Here is an 18,082-nt window from a genome sequence, read left to right on the forward strand (position 1 = left end):
TTAAGCACAATTGGGAGTTGGTAGGACTTTTGGTCACTGAAGCGGTCAAGGATTTCCTTACCATGGGGAGACTTCTTAGGGAAATTAATAATACTATTCTGGTGTTTATCCCAAAAGTTCCTAATGCGACATCAGTTAATGATTACAGGCCTATTGCCTGTTGCAACACCTTATACAAGTACATTACCAAGGTTTTAGCTAATCGGATTGCCGCAGTTCTTAATGATATTATTAGTCCATATCAAAATGCTTTCGTTAAAGGCAAGCGTATTAGAGACAATATACTTCTTGCCCATGAGTTATTTGCTGGCTTCCATCTTGATCCATACGAGCCCAAGTGTGCGATGAAAGTGGACTTTCGAAAAGCTTATGACACGGTAGACTGGGGCTTTCTTGAGATGGTCCTTCGTGTTTTTGGTTTCCTGGATCATTTTATTTGGATTATCACGATCTGTGTTTGTACTCCCAAGTTTTCAATATGCTTAAATGGAGAGCTTCATGGGTTATTTCCTAGTGGCAGGGGCTTTCGCCAAGGGGATCTGATATCCTCTTACCTATTCACCTTGGTTATGGAAGTATTTTTGGGATTCTAAGTGTGCAGGCCAGGGAACCGGGGTTCAAATTCTTCTGGAGATGCAAGACTTTGGATCTCTCCCACCTCTTCTTTGTGGATGACGTTTTCCTATTTTGCAGTGCCGACTTGCCTTCCATATCTCTCTTGAAGGATGGTTTGGATACCTTCTCTGCATGGAGCGGTCTTCAGCCCAATTCAAATAAGAGTGGGGTTTTTCTTGTTGGAGGAACGGCAGATCTGCGTAGTGAGATCCTCCTTACTCTTGGTTTCATTGAGAGGACTCTACTAGTGCGATACTTAGGAGTTTCTATTATCTCCTCCCGGTTCAGAAATGCGGTTTTGTGTCTCCCTAGTTGATTGTATAACCAACAGGGTTAATTGTGGACTCAGCGTTTCCTCTCTTTGCTGGTCGTCTTCAGCTTATTAGGTCAATTCTGCATGCAATCCAAGCCTACTGGGCGAGTGTTTTTACTATCCCTATTGTTATGCTGGATTGCATTGAGCAAATCTTGAGACAGTTCCTCTGGAAGGGCCCTGGACTAGGGAGGAGTGGTGCCAAGGTCTCCTGGGATGATGTTTGCCTTTTGAAGGAGGAAGGTGGCTTAAGGATTTGTCGGCTAAGGGATTACAATAAAGCAGCTATGCTGAAACATATTTGGATCCTGTTTACGAACAAATAATCCTTGTGGTATAGGTGGATCCATTCGACATTTCTGAAAATGAAAAGTTTCTGGATAGTTAAATAACCCACCTCTTGCTCTTGGGCATGGAAGAGAATCCTCCATCTTAGGACAGAGTTTCGACGTTCTTTTTGTTGGATCATAGGGGATGGCTATTCTGTGTTCTTTTGGTTCGACTTGGCACCCGAGAGGCCCCCTCAATCTTTTATTTTCGAACTCGTTGATTTACAGTTCTGGTTTACCCAAGCTTGCTATGGTGGAGGATCTCTTCTCGCCGGCTGGTCAGTCCATTCGAGCAGTAGTAGAGTCTTGGGAGCAGCCTCTCCCTTTTTTTTATCACAAGTACCATATTGGTTTACTTGGGTAAGAAGTACTTTCGGTTTATTTTTGGTGGCGTCAGCATGGCACCTAATTAGGACGAATAAGCCTCGGGTTAAGTGGGCTTCTTTGATATGGAATAATGCTATTACCCCCAAGATATCAGTTCAATCTCTGGCTTATCACCAAAAATTGGCTCCCCACCCTGGCCCTTCTTTTATCTTATGGCAGGATTGGGGATGCGGTTTGTGCTTTTTGCAAATTGACGTCGGATTTGATTGATCATTTGTTTTTCGGTTGTAGCATTACAGCCAGTTGTGCATTTCTTTGGGTGGCTCAATGCAACCTTCCTTGGCGTAATAGTAGTTGGGTTGACAACCTTCGTTGGGCTTTGAAATTTTTACCCGGTAAGGACTTCTATCACTCCATTGCTCGGTTTTCCTTTGGAGCGCTGTGCCATTTCATTTGGAAATACAAGAATGAGATCCTTTTTAGGAACCTTACATTCATGGTCTCGACCTTGAAGAATCACCTCATTAAGGTAGTCAAGGATAAAGCCTTGACTTTTACAAATGTGGAGGACAATCCAAAAAACATAAGACTTAAACGTAGCTGGGGGATTGACTCTTGCATTTTTCATTCATTCCCGATGGTTCCTTAGGAGTCCTACTGCGAAGTGTCTACTGCATGGGATTCTTCTCTTCCTTTGGCTACATCCTGCCTTGTTCTTGGTTGCCACGTTGGGCTCTATTGTTTTTATGTTGGGTTTTGGGCTTGGGTTGCCATTGTTTGGCTAGCTGGTCACCTTCTTTTGTTTTGGCCATTCTTTAGGAGATGGTCGTCTTTGTGCTGTTTGTGCCTTCTAGCTTTTGCCTTGTTGGCTTTTTCTTTATTTCGGCACCCTTTCACTCATTATGCCTTGTTTGTTTTGAGTGTAAGCTGGTACCATTGCTTGTACATATTGGCTAAGCTTAATACAATTACCATTCACCAAAAAAAAAAAAATTGAAAATTGGAATACAACTTTAGAAACTAAAGCCAATCTGTAAAGCTTAAATTGAAGTTACAACCCCGAATATTGAATCAACATCACTAAGTATAATGGCATTTTGCATTTTCCATCATTTTCATATGAGATTTAAGCAGAGCAATGATGTGCTAAGTTATTCTCAAAGAAAGATGGATAGCGAACCCATTAAAGGAATAAATGAGCAATGCTTCTTGTTTACGTAGACTATTAAAAAAGTTCAAAAAACATAGAGACAATTAAGGATTTAATTTAAGACTTCGGCCTCATTAGTATAGAAAAAGTACCAAAAAAGTCATAAACATATTATATTGGTATCAATTCAATCATAAACTTTTCAATTGAACCAATTCAATCCTAAACCTTTTAATATTGGTACCAATTCAATCCATTCAGCTAATTTTGGCCGGCCAACGCTAATGTGGACGTTGGCTGGTGGCCGGACGTTAACATGGCAATTTTTATGATATTTTATTATTTTGTTGAACTTTTTATTAATTTATTATTAATTTTTATTTTTCTTTTCTTTTTCCTTTTCTTTTTTGCTTTCTTCCTCACGGTGGCCGCGAGCCTCCGGTGAGGCTCACTCGCCACCGGGCGAGGGTTGTGAAGCCCTCGCCCGTCGGCAAGGTCGCCTCGCCCGGCGTCTCCTAGGGCCACCGGCGAGGTGGCTTCACCCGGATTTGGTGAGGCCGGCCTCGTCCGCAGCTGGCGAGGCCATAGCAGCCATCACCATGGCGGAGGCGAGGGCTGCAAAGCCCTCGGTTGTTGGGGCGGTGGCTAGGGTTTCAGAGGCGAAGATCGGGCGGAGGAGCGGCGGCGTGAGGCGCAGGAGGTGGGGGACCAAGGCCTCGAGTTGGGATTTCGTGGAGGTGAGGGTGGCGGTGATGAGGTCGAGAAGCTCCGGGTCGATAGCGGAGGAGACGTTGAGAACTCAACAGCAAGGCTAGGGCGAGGCTGGCCTCGCCCAGATTTGGGCTAAGCCACCTTGCCGCGGCCCTGGGCTTGGCCGAGCGAGGGTCGTGACCCTTGCCGGCAGCTGGCGAGGGCTTCGTGGCCCTCGCCTCCGCCCTGGCAATGGTTGCAACCCTCACCGGTGGCAAGCAAGGGTTTCGAGGCCCTCGCCGGCCACCGTGAGGAAGAAGGCGGAAAAAATAATAATAAAATTAATAAAAAATAATATAAAATTCAAAAAAATTGCCACATTAGCGTCCGGCTACCGACCGACGTCCACGTCAGCGTCGGCCGGCCAAAATTGACTTGATGGATTGAATTGGTACCAATATTAAAAGTTTTATGACTGAATTTATCCAATTGAAAAGTTTAGGACTGAATTGGTATCAATGCAATAGGTTTAGAACTTTTTTGGTACTTTTCCCCATTAATATCGGTCAGCTCACGGTTCTGGAGTACCAAAAGAAGATCCATCCACATAATACTTTGAAACTTCATAAGGCGAAGTCTAAAGTAGAACCCTGATTTGTTCCTCCCCTTTTGCATTTGCTTTGCCAAATCAATATTCTATTATGAAATACTCAATGAGCTTTAAGACCACAATACTCTAAATAAGACAAGTTCAAACTTTCTCCTCTTTGAATTTTATACCCTGAAGAGCTTCGTCGTTTCTTTCAACTTTTTTTTTTTTTTTGGTCAGTCCTACTCTATGTCTACTCTACACTCACTCGCAGACTTGTGTCCTGCCTCTTGCAGGGCGTGGGAGTCGCAACCCACTCTCGAAACTTACACGTCCCTACTCCCCATCCCCCCCTAGAAGGTGGGGATTTGAACCCCTCACCACCCTCTTCCATGTTGGAAGGGTGGCCACTGGGGCCTGGAAGGCCATCGTCCAACAAACTTTTATAAAGATTATTAGGAGAAAGCCTTGCCAACGTTGAATGGCTCCCCGACTATTGATGGTGACCACCATGTGATTCTTCATTTGGCCGAAGGACTTGCACATATCTTGGTAGGCTCAAGACCCAACTTACTTCCAATGGCGCCAAGATCAGCACGGGTAGATCCCTGATCGCCATTAGTTGGTCCTTAATAATTTTCTATAAGTCCCTCTCATTACAGGTTGAGTACCGATGATCTTTAGTATAGTATTGATAGTATGCATCTTAGAAAGAGCATGAGAGCAAATCGACATAACAAAATATCTTCAGGGGCCACTTCGAACGGGCATCCCCAAATTAAACAGAGCATTTCCAACATTTTTTTTCCTGCCCAAATACTAGGGGTGAGCATGGTCCGAGTTGGTCTAGGCCACCCCCTAACCTTAGGACCAACCCGTACAGTGTCGGTCCTTAATTTTTAGGACCGAGAACCAACCCTATTGAGTCTGGGACCAAGGACCGGACCGATCCAATGGGTTCAGTCCGATTCCAGGGTCAACCCGGGACCAATCGATAATTTTTTTCGTCTTATTTTTTATACTTCCTAAAAAAGCAAACCTACAAATTTAAATTATACATCCATTGACAATACGGCATTGTGCAATTAAACTATAAATACCAATACATATTTAGCAAATCTAAGATGACACAATAATAAAAATTTCGTACCTACTAACCGCTCATTGAGATATGGGACAAGATGGAAAGTTCTTGTAATAATCTATCTTTAATATTTATAACACCATATGCAAAAGCGTTTTCCTGCATTTGATCACGTAAAGTTCACTCAACCAAAAAATGAGCTTCACACCACTTGACTAACAAATCACTGTATCCACTGCAGTACTACTCTACTCTTCAAAAACTTCTATCATTTGACACAAATTGAAAAGCAAAGTGCAACTGAAATTCATTAGTACAATTAAACCATAAAAAGTCAAAATACTTAATACAAACCATAAAAATATAATTTCACATCTTGTTAATTCACTTGAACTTCTAAACACCTGAAAACAAAACAAACTACGTATAATTAATACTCAACAAAAATTTTAAATTGAAATTACTATTAGTGCTATTAATAGAATATCTCAATATAATATAATGTAACAGACATTTTACTTAGGTTTGAATATATACAAGAATTATAAATAATATAATATAATATAATATAATATAATATATCCATGGTTGACCGATCCAAAACTCTTAGGATCGAGGATCAATCCGTTTGACCGATCCAAAACTCTTAGGACCCCAGAGGATCGGGAACTAGCGGGGTTGGCCGGTCGATATTGGTCCTAGAATTTCAAATACATCCTTGGCAGGATGACAAACCAAGATCAAGGGTGCGTTTGGGGACCAAGTACCTTTGGGTACCCAAAGCCCATTTGCCCAAATATTGGGTGTTTGGGAAAAAATTTACACTTGCCTTGAAGAAATGCTGACCTCCCCAAAGCCGAAAGCCCAAGGCGAGGTGAAGGGGTGCCTTGGGCTTCAGGCTTTCTCGCATACAAGTGGCACTTTGTTCACTTTTTTATTTTCTTCCAAAAATATCCTCAACTACTCTCGATTTTCCGGTTTTGCCTCGTTGTTGTCTTTTGTTCATCTTCTTCTCCGTTGAAGGCCGACGATGTGTTCCTCGAAGCCGTGAGTGAGTGGCCGCCGACAGCTCGGCATGGTTGCGGTGGCCTGGGCGACCGTCGCCCAGGGAGTGGTGCGACCGTCGCCTGTGCGGGTCGCGGCGATCGCCGTGGGTCGCGGCGAGTTTAGGTCGCCCGACCTTGCCGCGACCTCAGATCCGAGGGCGGCGGGTCCTCTCGCGACCTCGCCGCCCCTGATCTTGGTCACGGCGGTTGCCGGAGGTCGCGCGACCTCGCCGCGACCCGCATCCGGGCGGCGCGGTCGCGTGACCCGGCCCGGCGACTCCGGCCGCAAGGTCGGGGGACCTCGCCGCCCCCATCCGGGTCGCGGCGGGGCTCGCCCGACGTGCGAGACCCGCCGAAGCTTTTCGGTGTCGCCCGACGTCCGGCGACCCTCCGTGATGGTCTTCGGTGGTCGCCCGACGTCCGGCGACCCTCGGGTGGTCTTCAATGGTCGCCCGACGTCCCGGCGACCCTAGCCGCTTCGCTCACCCACTTGCCCTACCAAATACATCCTTGGGTCAATTTTTTATTTATTTTCTTTTGATGACAAACCAAGATCAAATGGGTTAAACTATAATTTTACAAACAAGATTTTAAAGGACAACCTAACACAGATAAAATTGTATGGGATACTCCAAACCAAATCGCATTAATGTAGGGCGAACCATGTAATATTTTCATGATGTACTTTTTCAACAAAAAGATAAACCTTCCTCGTGGCCTGGTACAATGTATTTTACTGAGGCTTTTAGTGTTCTCAATGTCATTGAGGTTAAAATGTCAAAATCTAACACAGATAAAATTGTATGGGATACTCCAAACCAAATCGCATTAATGTAGGGCGAACCATGTAATATTTTCATGATGTACTTTTTCAACAAAAAGATAAACCTTCCTCGTGGCCTGGTACAATGTATTTTACTGAGGCTTTCAGTGTTCTCAGTGTCATTGAGGTTAAAATGTCATTTTCCATCCGGTGAACCTTGGCTGCAACTACTTGTCAAAAAAAAAAAACCTTGGCTGCACCAATTCATTTACGTTAGTACCACAAGCCCTATATAGCTATTCAAACCAGGTTCAAGCTGGCAACTCTACACGTGATTGAGACTAACTAATTTTTGCAGTCTATTGAGTTTGTGGCAGTTTCAGAACCCAGCATCAAAACTGGACTTCATGTACGGCATATTCACATTGGAAATAGCTTATCGTTCCCAAGGGACTAAAAGGCAGCCGAGGTTAGACCTGGTCATCCAACGTCATGGAACGAAGATGACCAAAAAGACATGGGACAAACAACATGAAAAATTTCAAGCTTCGTCTAAGACATCATGAGACATTTTTGGAATATCATGAAAAATGATAAGGGGGAGTCCCCATTTGATTCGGCATTTGGAAGGGGCTTTGGGACTCTAAAGTCCCTTGGCCAAATACAAATGCGTTTGGTTCGATTTTTTTTTTTTTTTTTTTTGGCGACTTTGGCAACATGTAATTGCATCTCTAAATGGCTCTAAGGGCCTTTAGTCCACTTTAGCCCAATGTAGCTCTGGAGGTATTTTGGGAAGTCGCATCTTCGGAATACAAGTCCATGGTACTGTTCATCTTCTTTGGAGAAATGAACGAGGCCGATGATTGCTAGCCAAAGAGTTGTCCACGCTGGCGATCGTCGCTTGAGGCGTTGCCTGACCCCAGTGACCGCCGCTTAGGGGTTGCAACCACCTGGCAACTGCTACTTAAGGTCACGCGACCCAGGCGTCACCTGAGATTCGGCGACCTCAAGCGGTGGTCACCTAGGTTCGCACAACCCAAGCGACAGAGGGTTGAGGTCGCCGGACCTCAGGCGACACCTAGGTCGAGCGACTCAAGTGACAGTCCAATAACCCAAGCAATGGTGCCTTGGGTTCGCGACCCAGCTAACCGTTGCCTGGGTCACAAACCCAAGGTGTCGTCTGAGGTCTGGCAACAACAGGCAACCCCCGCTTGAGGTCGCCAACCCAAACGACCGCTTGGCTCGCGACCCCAGGTGTCACCTAAGGTCCAACGACCTCAAGTGAGGCTATCCTAAGGCCAAAAATTAAAAACTTTTATTATATAAAACTTAGCAAAAACTCTTACAAAATGTAATTTTTACTAAACGGTGTTTAAGATAAAGTCATTTCACAATGCACTTTAAAACTACAATTTACCAAACGCCCCCTTTTGGTTCAACATTTGGAAAGAGCTTTGACACTCTAAAATCCCTTAGCCAAATGCAAACGCATTTGGTTTGATTTTTGGGCGATTTTGGCAAGATGCAATTGCATCTCCAAATAGCTCTAAGGGTTTTTAGCTCAATATAGCTCAAGGTGTTCACGGAAGCTTCCGATCAGCCAATGACAACCGGCCAAAGGGTCGCGCGCGCCGGCGACCGCCACCTGAGGGTTGCCCGACCTCGGCGACCGTCGTCGAACCTCAAGCGATTGATGGCCTAAATCTCGCGACCCAAGGGGCCGTTGTCTGAGGTCATGTGATGGTCACGTGCCTGAGGGGGCGACCTCATGCAACGGCAGCTGGGGGCGGTTTGGCCGTTTGACAATCTAGCAGCCAGATTCGACGGTTCGACAGCCAGACTTCAAAAAAAAAAAATAACAATTTTTTTTTGTATTTTTAATTTGACAAAAGTCCCTTACAAATACAATTTTTTTACCAAACAATATTTTGTCTAAAGTCATTTCACAATGCACGTTAAAATTACAATTTACCAAACACTATTTGCATTTTCACAAACCCCTTTAATTCAAAAGTATTTGCATTTTCCCAATGGCATTTGTCCAAAACCAAACCAAACAGCCCGCTACTATTTACATTTTCACAGACCCCTTTAGCTCAAAGGTATTTGCATTTTCCCAATTACATTTGTCCAAAGCCAAACCAAACGCACCCAGTGTTAAAAATTGTCATCCATTTCCTCTAAACTAAATTTAGAAACTACTAGTTGAATATTTGAAGTCTTGAACGTGCGCAGCAAAGGGTGAAGCAAACGCTAAGTTGAAGAGTCCAAGCAGAGCTTGAAGACTCTCACGTGAAGAATAAGCAAATTGAAGTCAATATAAAATATATTGAAGATTGTCAAGAATTACTGAAAATGGCGGTGGCTGCAAGTTGAAGACTATGTGGGCAGCATTCTAGAAGAATCCAGATTTGATAAGTTGTCGAGAGATTGAGGCTTCAAGATGTCAGCAACTAAGACTAGAAAAATCTTGTAAGAGAATCAGTGGAGTTGCTCTATAAATAAAGCTAAGAACCATTCGTGTTACGTGTGTGTGTGTGAGGAGCATAAAAATAAACTCCATATCATGTAGCTCCTCCACCACCAACTCCAACTATGTAATACCATCTCCATCAACTAATTAAACTATACTTGTCCCATAAACCTTGCCTATATTCCTCAGCAGTATCCTACCCTTGTTCACTCCTCAACATCAACTAGACCATACACACATCCACTTGCACACATCAAAACACAAACTATCATTAACATCAAAACCCTGCTTCCGCGCAATCTAAATTTCAACAGAATGTTACTCCCCATAATTATTAGATCCCCTTGTAGAACTGCTTTAGCATGACTGAAGGGCAACAATAATTGTATGGTTGTCCAAAATAGCAGCAAAAGAACTAAGCCAGAAGCTGAAATTAAGAGACATCTCTGGTACTTATTCACATGGCTGAATCAGAAGCAATAACAAAATGATCTTAAGATGAATGAACCTTGATATTGATTACCGAAGTGCTGCTTCTTCTTTAGATTTACATTGGGGGATCCCTCAAGAGAGCTACTACCCATGCAGCACATGTCAATGTCAAGCTATGTTAATCACAAATACTAACACATGCCTTAACAACAGCCCTGAAAGGCAAATTACAGAGAATAGGCTGGTAGGATGCACTCACGCTATCTTAGTTTTCATACATACAATAGGTTTAAAATTAATCATGGCTAGAGTTAACAAGAGTATCACCCTCAGCTCACAAGATTTGATGGCATGGTGGTCACAAGCACAGCTTCTAGGATTCACCATTCTTTTACAAAGACAAGGTAACTTTAAGCTGCAACCACCAGGAAAATTAATCCAAAGCAAGCTATTAAGCTCTGTTAATACCGATTTCTTTGACAATCTCATGGTAGCACATTACCTTCTAATCAAAGTTAGCAGGAATATCGATGTCTGTATCTGATGGATTAGCGAGCTCAACCAGAGTTCCCTGCAATTCAAACACCTTACAAAATAAGAAAAACAATCACTGTCAATTTGCTGCAACCAAAGGCGAAAGGCTAAGACTGTGTGAAACAATTGACAGCTATTAACTGCAGTCATAGAACTGAAGATTGAAGTGCTCGACTGATTTTATTCTGTACAGGGAAAACTGCTCAAAGTTCAATGAACTTCTTTTTACAAAATGGCTTGGCCTTTTCTCTTCTTTCATCTAGATGTTTCAGTTCCTCGCATTTTCCAAATGAAACAGAGAACAAGATAAAGGGGAATTCAAAAATCGAACAGAGACCTTGCAAGAAGGTTGGGAGCTTGTCTCGATTCTTCTTAATCATTAAACAGCGTTAATAGATCCAAAAAGGAGAAAAAAAAAACAAAACACTATGTGCAAAACATGTCACTATGTAACCTCATGGAAGCAACAAAGCATGAACTACATTTATGCCCTGAGTAACGTATTTTCTTCCAGTCTTGTACCGTCATTCCCATCTTCCTTGACATCCATATTTTGAAGGTTTTTCAAAAGAGTTTCTATCCATAACTCCTCAACGTTTCCCGAGTCTGATGTTATCACCAGAGCATCATATTGCCACAGGGCATGCCTATATACCTTAAATGATGCTCAATAGTATCCTTGATATCCAAAGCTAGCTTTCTCTTGAAAACCAATACTTGTCGATATCCTCATGGACATGCACGGGGAAAGCAATGCTGTCTAGGAAATCAGCAAGGAGGATCTTCCTATATTTAAATTATATAGATCATCACATAATACATGCTACTGACTAGCTCTTAAACAATTATTCCCTAGTTTCAGAAAAAGGACCAAATACACTAGAAGCTATTTCCAACCAATATCTGTCAATTGAGAAAGAAAATAGAAAGGTAAGGTCTCCGCAACCAAGTTCATCATAAGTTTCTCTTTGTTATCAATGGAGCATGTGGAAGGCAATAAGTTGGAGACAGTTTTATTGAAGGCTATCAATGATCTGAATCATGACTGGGTATAAATGAAACGAAGCTATAGGGTGCATGAGGTGCAAGTGTGAATTGATTGTTTATCAGATTCCACTGATGACAACTAAGTGCTAACTTTTTCTCGGATATGTTGAAGGTTTTGGTGTGGCCCTCTGAAGATGAACACTCAGAGCTTCTTTCTCTAACCTTTCAGTGAAGACCATGATAAGCTCTGCGTCAGTGAGTCAAACCAAATTCATCTTAGGAATGTAGATTAAAAGGAACACCCAGACTCCCAGAGACTGGTAGCTATGAGGTTCTACTGCTTCTTTGCCCAGCTTTACAGATCAAAGTGTCTCAATTAGTGAATTAAAAGCCTGTATAGATGCAAATTTAAAAAGAAGAAATGTACCGGCAACAGTAAGTCTCCCTATCAATCCTTAATTACCTCTAAGTTTGAGCTTTTTTCAATTATCCATCACTACAGGCTTTACAAGGTTTAGTAACTATACATAACTTACATAGACAAGCTTCTTAATGAATATATATGTCTCTCTATCAAAGCAAAGGAAAGCCAAATCCACAACCCAGCTGTATGGTTATATGAATATCTGTATAGATAATAATGGAATTGAATGAAACTTGCAGTTTGCCTGAGAAGCTCTTGAAGATGAAGGCTCCAAGAGATGTGCGTATTAGGACTTCCTTAATCATATCTATTCCCCTTTTATACAATATAGGAGAGAGGAGCTTCTGGGATTATAGAAACACTAAAAGTTAAAGGACAGTAAAGGACAGATGGACATCTCGAATATTATTATGGTTGAGTACCTGCTCATCATCATCAGCTGAAGAATGCATGATATTCATGGGCAACGTGCTTGTCAGATCAGCAGCAGTTCCATGAAAGTCCTGCGCAGAAAAGGTGCTGTTGAGGTATGGACAGAGAGAAAGAGACAGACGAGAGAATTGAGAATAGAACAATCTGTCAGTGTTCCCTAGAAAGGCAACACCTTTTTATTAGACCAAAAGAATTTAAATTGCAAAGAAATCCTTTTGACTAGTAACTCTTTTTGGAGAAGACCAGAGCAGATACAGCACACATGAGCAGACAAAGTTAGTTATTCAAGTTAAAAAGGATATCAAACCCATGCCATTGAACGTAAAATCTGTATCTCAACATCAGTGTATGATCATTAAAGCTAAGAAGATAACAAATTTCTTCCATCAAACTCGCCATTTTTCATCCAATTGCATGTCAAGTTTTTGTTATTGGTATCTAATTTACTATATCAATTAATGGATAAAAACCAAGCACCATGCTAAAAATGATCATCAAACACTGATTATGAGTTCAAAAATGCAGCCCAAGCCCCAAATCAATCCATCACAAATGAATCAGGCAGAGGGATAGCTGTTACATTATGAATAATAAAGATGAAGCAGTTTCCTGTCATAAAGAATGGCTAAAAAGTTCTAACACCATGTAGTGTAGCATCCGACTTTTTTCCCAAAAGATAGAGAATTTATCATATGTAACTCCAAATTTCTTTTTCTAACTCTGTTCCCCATTTTCAGTAACAAGATGCCCAAGAAAATGTAGAAAGGCCATTACTTCATATTATAACAAGATTACAGCTTGTTCCATCTATAATTCTTCAACCTAACTTTTGACAGCACATGGATTTGCAATAGAAACACAGGATAGGATAAAAGTTATACTATCTGGCATTTGGAGACCCCAGATAAGTCTGAATAAAATCCCTGATAACTTCTCCGGGGGCTAGAAGTGGGATAATTCTATCCCACCCGCATGAGAGTAAGCGCTGAAAAAAAAAAACAAGGAAACAGATTTCCATCTGCCGTACATGACACCAACAACGGCGGTGACACCAACCGCACCGCCGTTGTTGGTGTCATTGGTGATCACTGCACATTGGTCACACCCCTCGGGTGACCCCATCACAGTGATCACACAACTCAGGCAACCATCATTGTAGTAATCATCTGAGATTTGAGTCTCTCAACCCCCACCTTCCGGACCCTCTCTATCTCTCTCTCTTGCTCCCTCCCCCTCCCCCTCCCCCTTAATTGTAGTAATCACCTGGGATTTGAGCCTCTCGACCCCACCCTCCGGACCCTCTCCCTCCCTCCCTCTCTGTGCATTCGTGGGGGGTCGACCATTGCGCCAGCTCTTGAGACCAATCTTAGGTGGTCACCCTCGCAACCAAGAACCAAATCCAGATCCGACTCCGAGCTCATGTCTCTCTTTGTCATGGTAGTCCCTGACCACCGAAACAGATTGCTCTCTCTCTCTCTCTCTCTCTCTCTCTCTCTCAGCCGTCCAGATTCCCAAGGCCCCCAACCCCATATACAGTAATTTATTGAATTTTTTATTGTTAGTTTTATTACAATATCTGCTGAGATATCCAACGTTCCACTCCTTATCCTCCCCCCCTGGGGGCATGCCGGGGAGGCATTTCTCATTTCATCTTATCCTCTCCAATCTTTAACCCTGTCCTGGTGTCCAAATGCAGTGTTCAACTGGAAAAGAGCCTTTTCTTACTACTTGCTTTTTTCTTAACTCTCCTCATCTACCCTACATTAAGATAATGCTCTTGGATCTAATTCTAATTGAATAAGAGAGCTTCTATGGACTCTCAACAAATCAATATAACCGCACATAGCAGCAACTGAAATGGGAAACAACTATAAGAGAAAACACATCCTTAAAATCAGAAAAATCATTTGTAAAAGAAACACTCCGCTAAGTAATGGACATGCATCAATTGGTTTCCATCATTCTAATCACCAAAGAACTGGTGATTTGAATCCTCCAGTTCAGCAGATCAACAAGTAAGAGCAGTATGTGACTAATTAAAATGGAAAAAAGTGAGCACCATTTGATTGTCTACTTCACCACCGGGGTTGATTGAAGGATCAGATAATCTTTTAATGTCAGACGTAGAAGTCTCTCCAGAAATTCCCTGCATGGACTATTATTGAAAGAGTCAAAAAAGCTAAAAAGCTTCTAATTGACTTTGAGTAGTTTGAATGAAACTCACAAGATCATCCTTATTGCTAGAGAAATGTTGACCATCGATAATCAAAGGCTTGACATCTGGGGTTCCCTGTGGATAGGTAAAAATGACGTTTTCATCTATTTTCCATAGAATTAAACTATTGTAATTAGGGTGCAGCAAACTGAGTATGCATACGAAATCATATTTAACAATGTTTGACAAAGTGCCAACAAACTGATGCATCATAACCTGGCTAAGCAAAATCTAATGGTATGTACCAATTCAGTTTGGTCTAGAGAAAGATTTCTTCCTCCCTTGCTGAGATCCCTCAATGTTCCCTGTAGGTTCACAAAAGGGAATTGAATCTATATTCTCATAAAATCAGTGAGCTCAATGAAAATCAATATTATACATTGCTTCAAAAACAATATATGCACTCAACAAGTTTGCTACAAAACTAGTAGACTATAGAACACTATGAGAAAAATTAATTATCATCGTATAGTGAAATGACAAGAGTAGACTATAAAATATTTTTACATAAAACACTTCTCATTCCTTATAATATGTCATCTTACATGAACCAAAACTTAGACTTAAATAACAACACCCACTTGACCAATGACATTGTTCTACAACGTGAATATAGAAAATGTTGATGCACCTATCACACAAGTAACTTTCTTCAGGAATTTATGCGCCTACACTACATGCAACAGTAAATAGAGATAAGTACACCTATGTCACATTCATGATTGGTAAGCATGTTGTATTCTATTTGTTGTATTCCATTTGGCACATTGAATACCATCACATTAAAAGCAAAAGCTAATCTTAATCCTTCCAACAGTAGCCCTCTTTATTAGCAGCTTCATGTTTAAAGCACGTATCTCAAGAACGGATGGAGTCCACGAGAAGGTAAAATGAAAGCACAATGGTAGCATGTTTCACTTAACAAGAAAGGCTACCCAGTACAATCTCTAGGAGCTATCACAAGAAATGCAGGCACAATCATAGCTTTGAAACCTAAATTCCGATGTCAGGAACCTTATTCGCCCACATTAAACCACAGGCATTACATAAAGTCCTTGGTCCAGCTGGTCCACGACGCATAGCAGGAGTTGCATTTTCACTAACACCACAGTGTTGACATCTTCGGGCACTGAAACATCAACCAAAGAAACAATCACATAAAATGAATGTCAAGTCTCAGCCTGAGAGAGAGAGAGATGGGTGTATGTGCCATAGACAATAAATAGCAGACAAAATAGAATCACAGACATATATTTTCCAATGCTCACATTGACAATGCCAAAGCAAATGAGGGACTCACACAGTTTCAGGAGGGGGAGTACCATCCTGGTGACAACTTTGAGCTAAATCCAAACTACCAGCACCTGAACCTTCTTTTATTGAAGCAAACTGCCCATTTTTCCGATGCATCCTGGTTGCATGATGATGAGAGGAGAATGAATCAAATCGACACCAAGTTTACGGTGGAGCAAAGCCCATTAATGACAAGCATGAGAAGTGCCACATTAACACGCTATCATTTTATAATCCCGTTATATTTTGCGTCATGCAAAACAATTGATGAAGGCTAACATTCTGGAATCACTCCTACGCTCCATTTTTGGTTCAAAAATATTTCTGAACGAAAATCACCAACTTAGCATCTTTGACAAAGATGGAATAACTGCCAACAAGGGAAAAATTGATCTAACCTCTGGGCAACCTCTTTTCGCACAGTATACCTAATCTTCTTGTCAAAACATCTCTCCTTGCGCTTCTCCCGAAACCTAACCAGAGAGGCTATTCTTCTGGAAAGATTAGACCGCTTTGACATGTCAACCACATCCTAATGCATGGAGATAACTCATTATAAATTTACACATAAGAAACTGTAAGTGCTCGGAAAATAACCATCTGCATACCATAGTACTTTGAGCATAAGGAACTTCAAATGTAGGCACAGCAGTTGGTATATCACGTCCTCCTAGAAGCAAAAGCACTGCCTGCACCTGGCAAACAAATTGCAAAAAATTCATGGATATCCATTGCATGATGGGTAACATGCACAGAATAGGTTTCTAAATGCAGTGACAAGAATGATAGTTGCAGATTGTTGTAAAAGAATAAGCTGACAAATTACAAAGGCAAAGCCTCTCAAATAACATTCAGAAATTATCGTTCAAACGATATTGTTTGCCAAGAGTTGTATCTCATCTGACTCACAATTAACAATGTTGAAATGCTGGAAAAAGATAAAAACACAAGTTCTCTAGGTGCTTTTTACGATCCACATCAATAACTATCAAAAAAAGCTAGTGGCATACAATACCATATAATGCATACTCACTACAAATGCATGCTTTCTCATCTCTTTCCTAAGCACAAAACTTAGAACCTTCAAATGTAAAAAAAGAAGAAGAAAAAAACTGCTAAACAGAGGGCCCAAAACAATCCCATTTCGGAACACTGCACATTTATGGTCCTTCCAGCAAAACAAGCATATATGCCCCTCAAAAAAGGAAAACCTAAATACCTTCAATCTACCTGCATATCGGATGTAAGCAGAACCTTTAACTGCTTCGTGTAACTTGAGAATTATCGAACTCAAAAAACATAATTTTTTCCATTTTGAAAAAAGAAAAAAGAAAAGCAGAACGCCTAGAATTTCAACTAACTTCAGCATTGACCCATTACTTGACCAGAAGTGCTAAAGAGCTGCAAGCTCATTGGTCTCAAAACCCAACTGAATAATCATTTTACCCAACTGCAAACGTCCTGAGCCTTACATCCAACGAGAATGAACAAGATAAAACACAATTCGAGCCAAAAGCCAGCACCAAACCACACCATCAGCTCACTCGCAACTACTCACTTCCCCACAAAGCACGTACCTTTTCATGCGAAACATCAGGGAACACGTACACTTCCCCTTCGAAAGAGAGCGTGAGCTCGCTCGTCCTCGAAGGCGCCACCCCACCTCCTCCCGCACCAACACCAGCGCTACTACCGCGACGACGCCGGTGCTCGTAGTCCCCCACGGAATCCACATAACCCCGACCGGCCTCCTCCACTTCGTCGGCAAAGTCATCGGTTCCGCCGCCGCCGCCGCCGCCGTTCTCGAGCTCGTCGTCGTCGTCGTCGTCCTCGGCCCTCGTCGGCCCGCGCGCCTGCAGATGCTCCGGGTCCGCGCTCGCCATCCCGCCGGAAGCGAAAGACGGAAGACCGGCCCGGGGGGGGAAGAGAGCAGGAGAGGGAAAAACCCTACCGACAACGGCGGCGGCGACGGCGGAGCCCGAGCCGGGAACGGACGTCGGAGCAGCTCAGGAGCGAAGACTGTTCCATTGAGCAGGCATCGACCGGACTGATAAACCCTAAATTTTTTTGTTCGATTTTTTTTTTTGGGGGTCGATTGATTTTGCGGGGCGAAAGGGTCCGAAATCGAGAGGCGCCTGAAAGTGGAAAGGGGGCGGGCGAGGGGAGCGACCCGATGTTTCCTCGAAGGGCCTCTTTGGAGTAAAATTCGAGAGAAGGGGGCAAAAAGAAAAAGAGACATTCCTTTTATCTTTTATCTTCTTCTTTTTCTCAACATTTTTTGCCTTTATTTTGTGATTCGTCACTCCAAAAAGTGGGAATGTGCACTTTTGTACTGGCACGAGTACTGGTGGTGCGCTCGAGACGGTACCTAAAGAAAATGCTACCA

At 42.3% G+C, this 18,082-nt stretch overlaps 1 protein-coding gene across 3 annotated transcripts; it reads right to left on the reverse strand.

The window, feature by feature from the left end:
- Positions 1-9,867: 9,867 nt before the first annotated feature.
- On the reverse strand, positions 9,868-17,857 carry LOC104448035 (GATA transcription factor 18). 3 transcript variants are annotated; one of them, XM_010061807.3, is made up of 11 exons: positions 17,274-17,857; positions 16,305-16,391; positions 16,095-16,228; positions 15,704-15,814; positions 15,418-15,532; positions 14,649-14,708; positions 14,413-14,478; positions 14,248-14,334; positions 12,179-12,259; positions 10,314-10,397; positions 9,868-10,226 (listed from the first exon to the last, which is right to left on the reverse strand). In XM_010061807.3, exons 1-10 carry the CDS (start codon positions 17,577-17,579, stop codon positions 10,317-10,319), a joined length of 1,128 nt encoding a protein of 375 aa, XP_010060109.2. In that variant the 5' UTR covers positions 17,580-17,857; the 3' UTR covers positions 9,868-10,226; positions 10,314-10,316. The 3 variants fall into 3 exon arrangements, with proteins under 3 accessions (XP_010060109.2, XP_010060108.2, XP_010060110.2); XM_010061806.3 differs by having other exon boundaries at positions 14,248-14,343; positions 17,274-17,850; XM_010061808.3 differs by having other exon boundaries at positions 10,314-10,382; positions 14,248-14,343; positions 17,274-17,847.
- Between the last annotated feature and the right edge of the window lie 225 nt (positions 17,858-18,082).

Source organism: Eucalyptus grandis, chromosome 6 (genome assembly GCF_016545825.1).
Source record: "Eucalyptus grandis isolate ANBG69807.140 chromosome 6, ASM1654582v1, whole genome shotgun sequence".
NCBI lineage: Eukaryota > Viridiplantae > Streptophyta > Magnoliopsida > Myrtales > Myrtaceae > Eucalyptus > Eucalyptus grandis.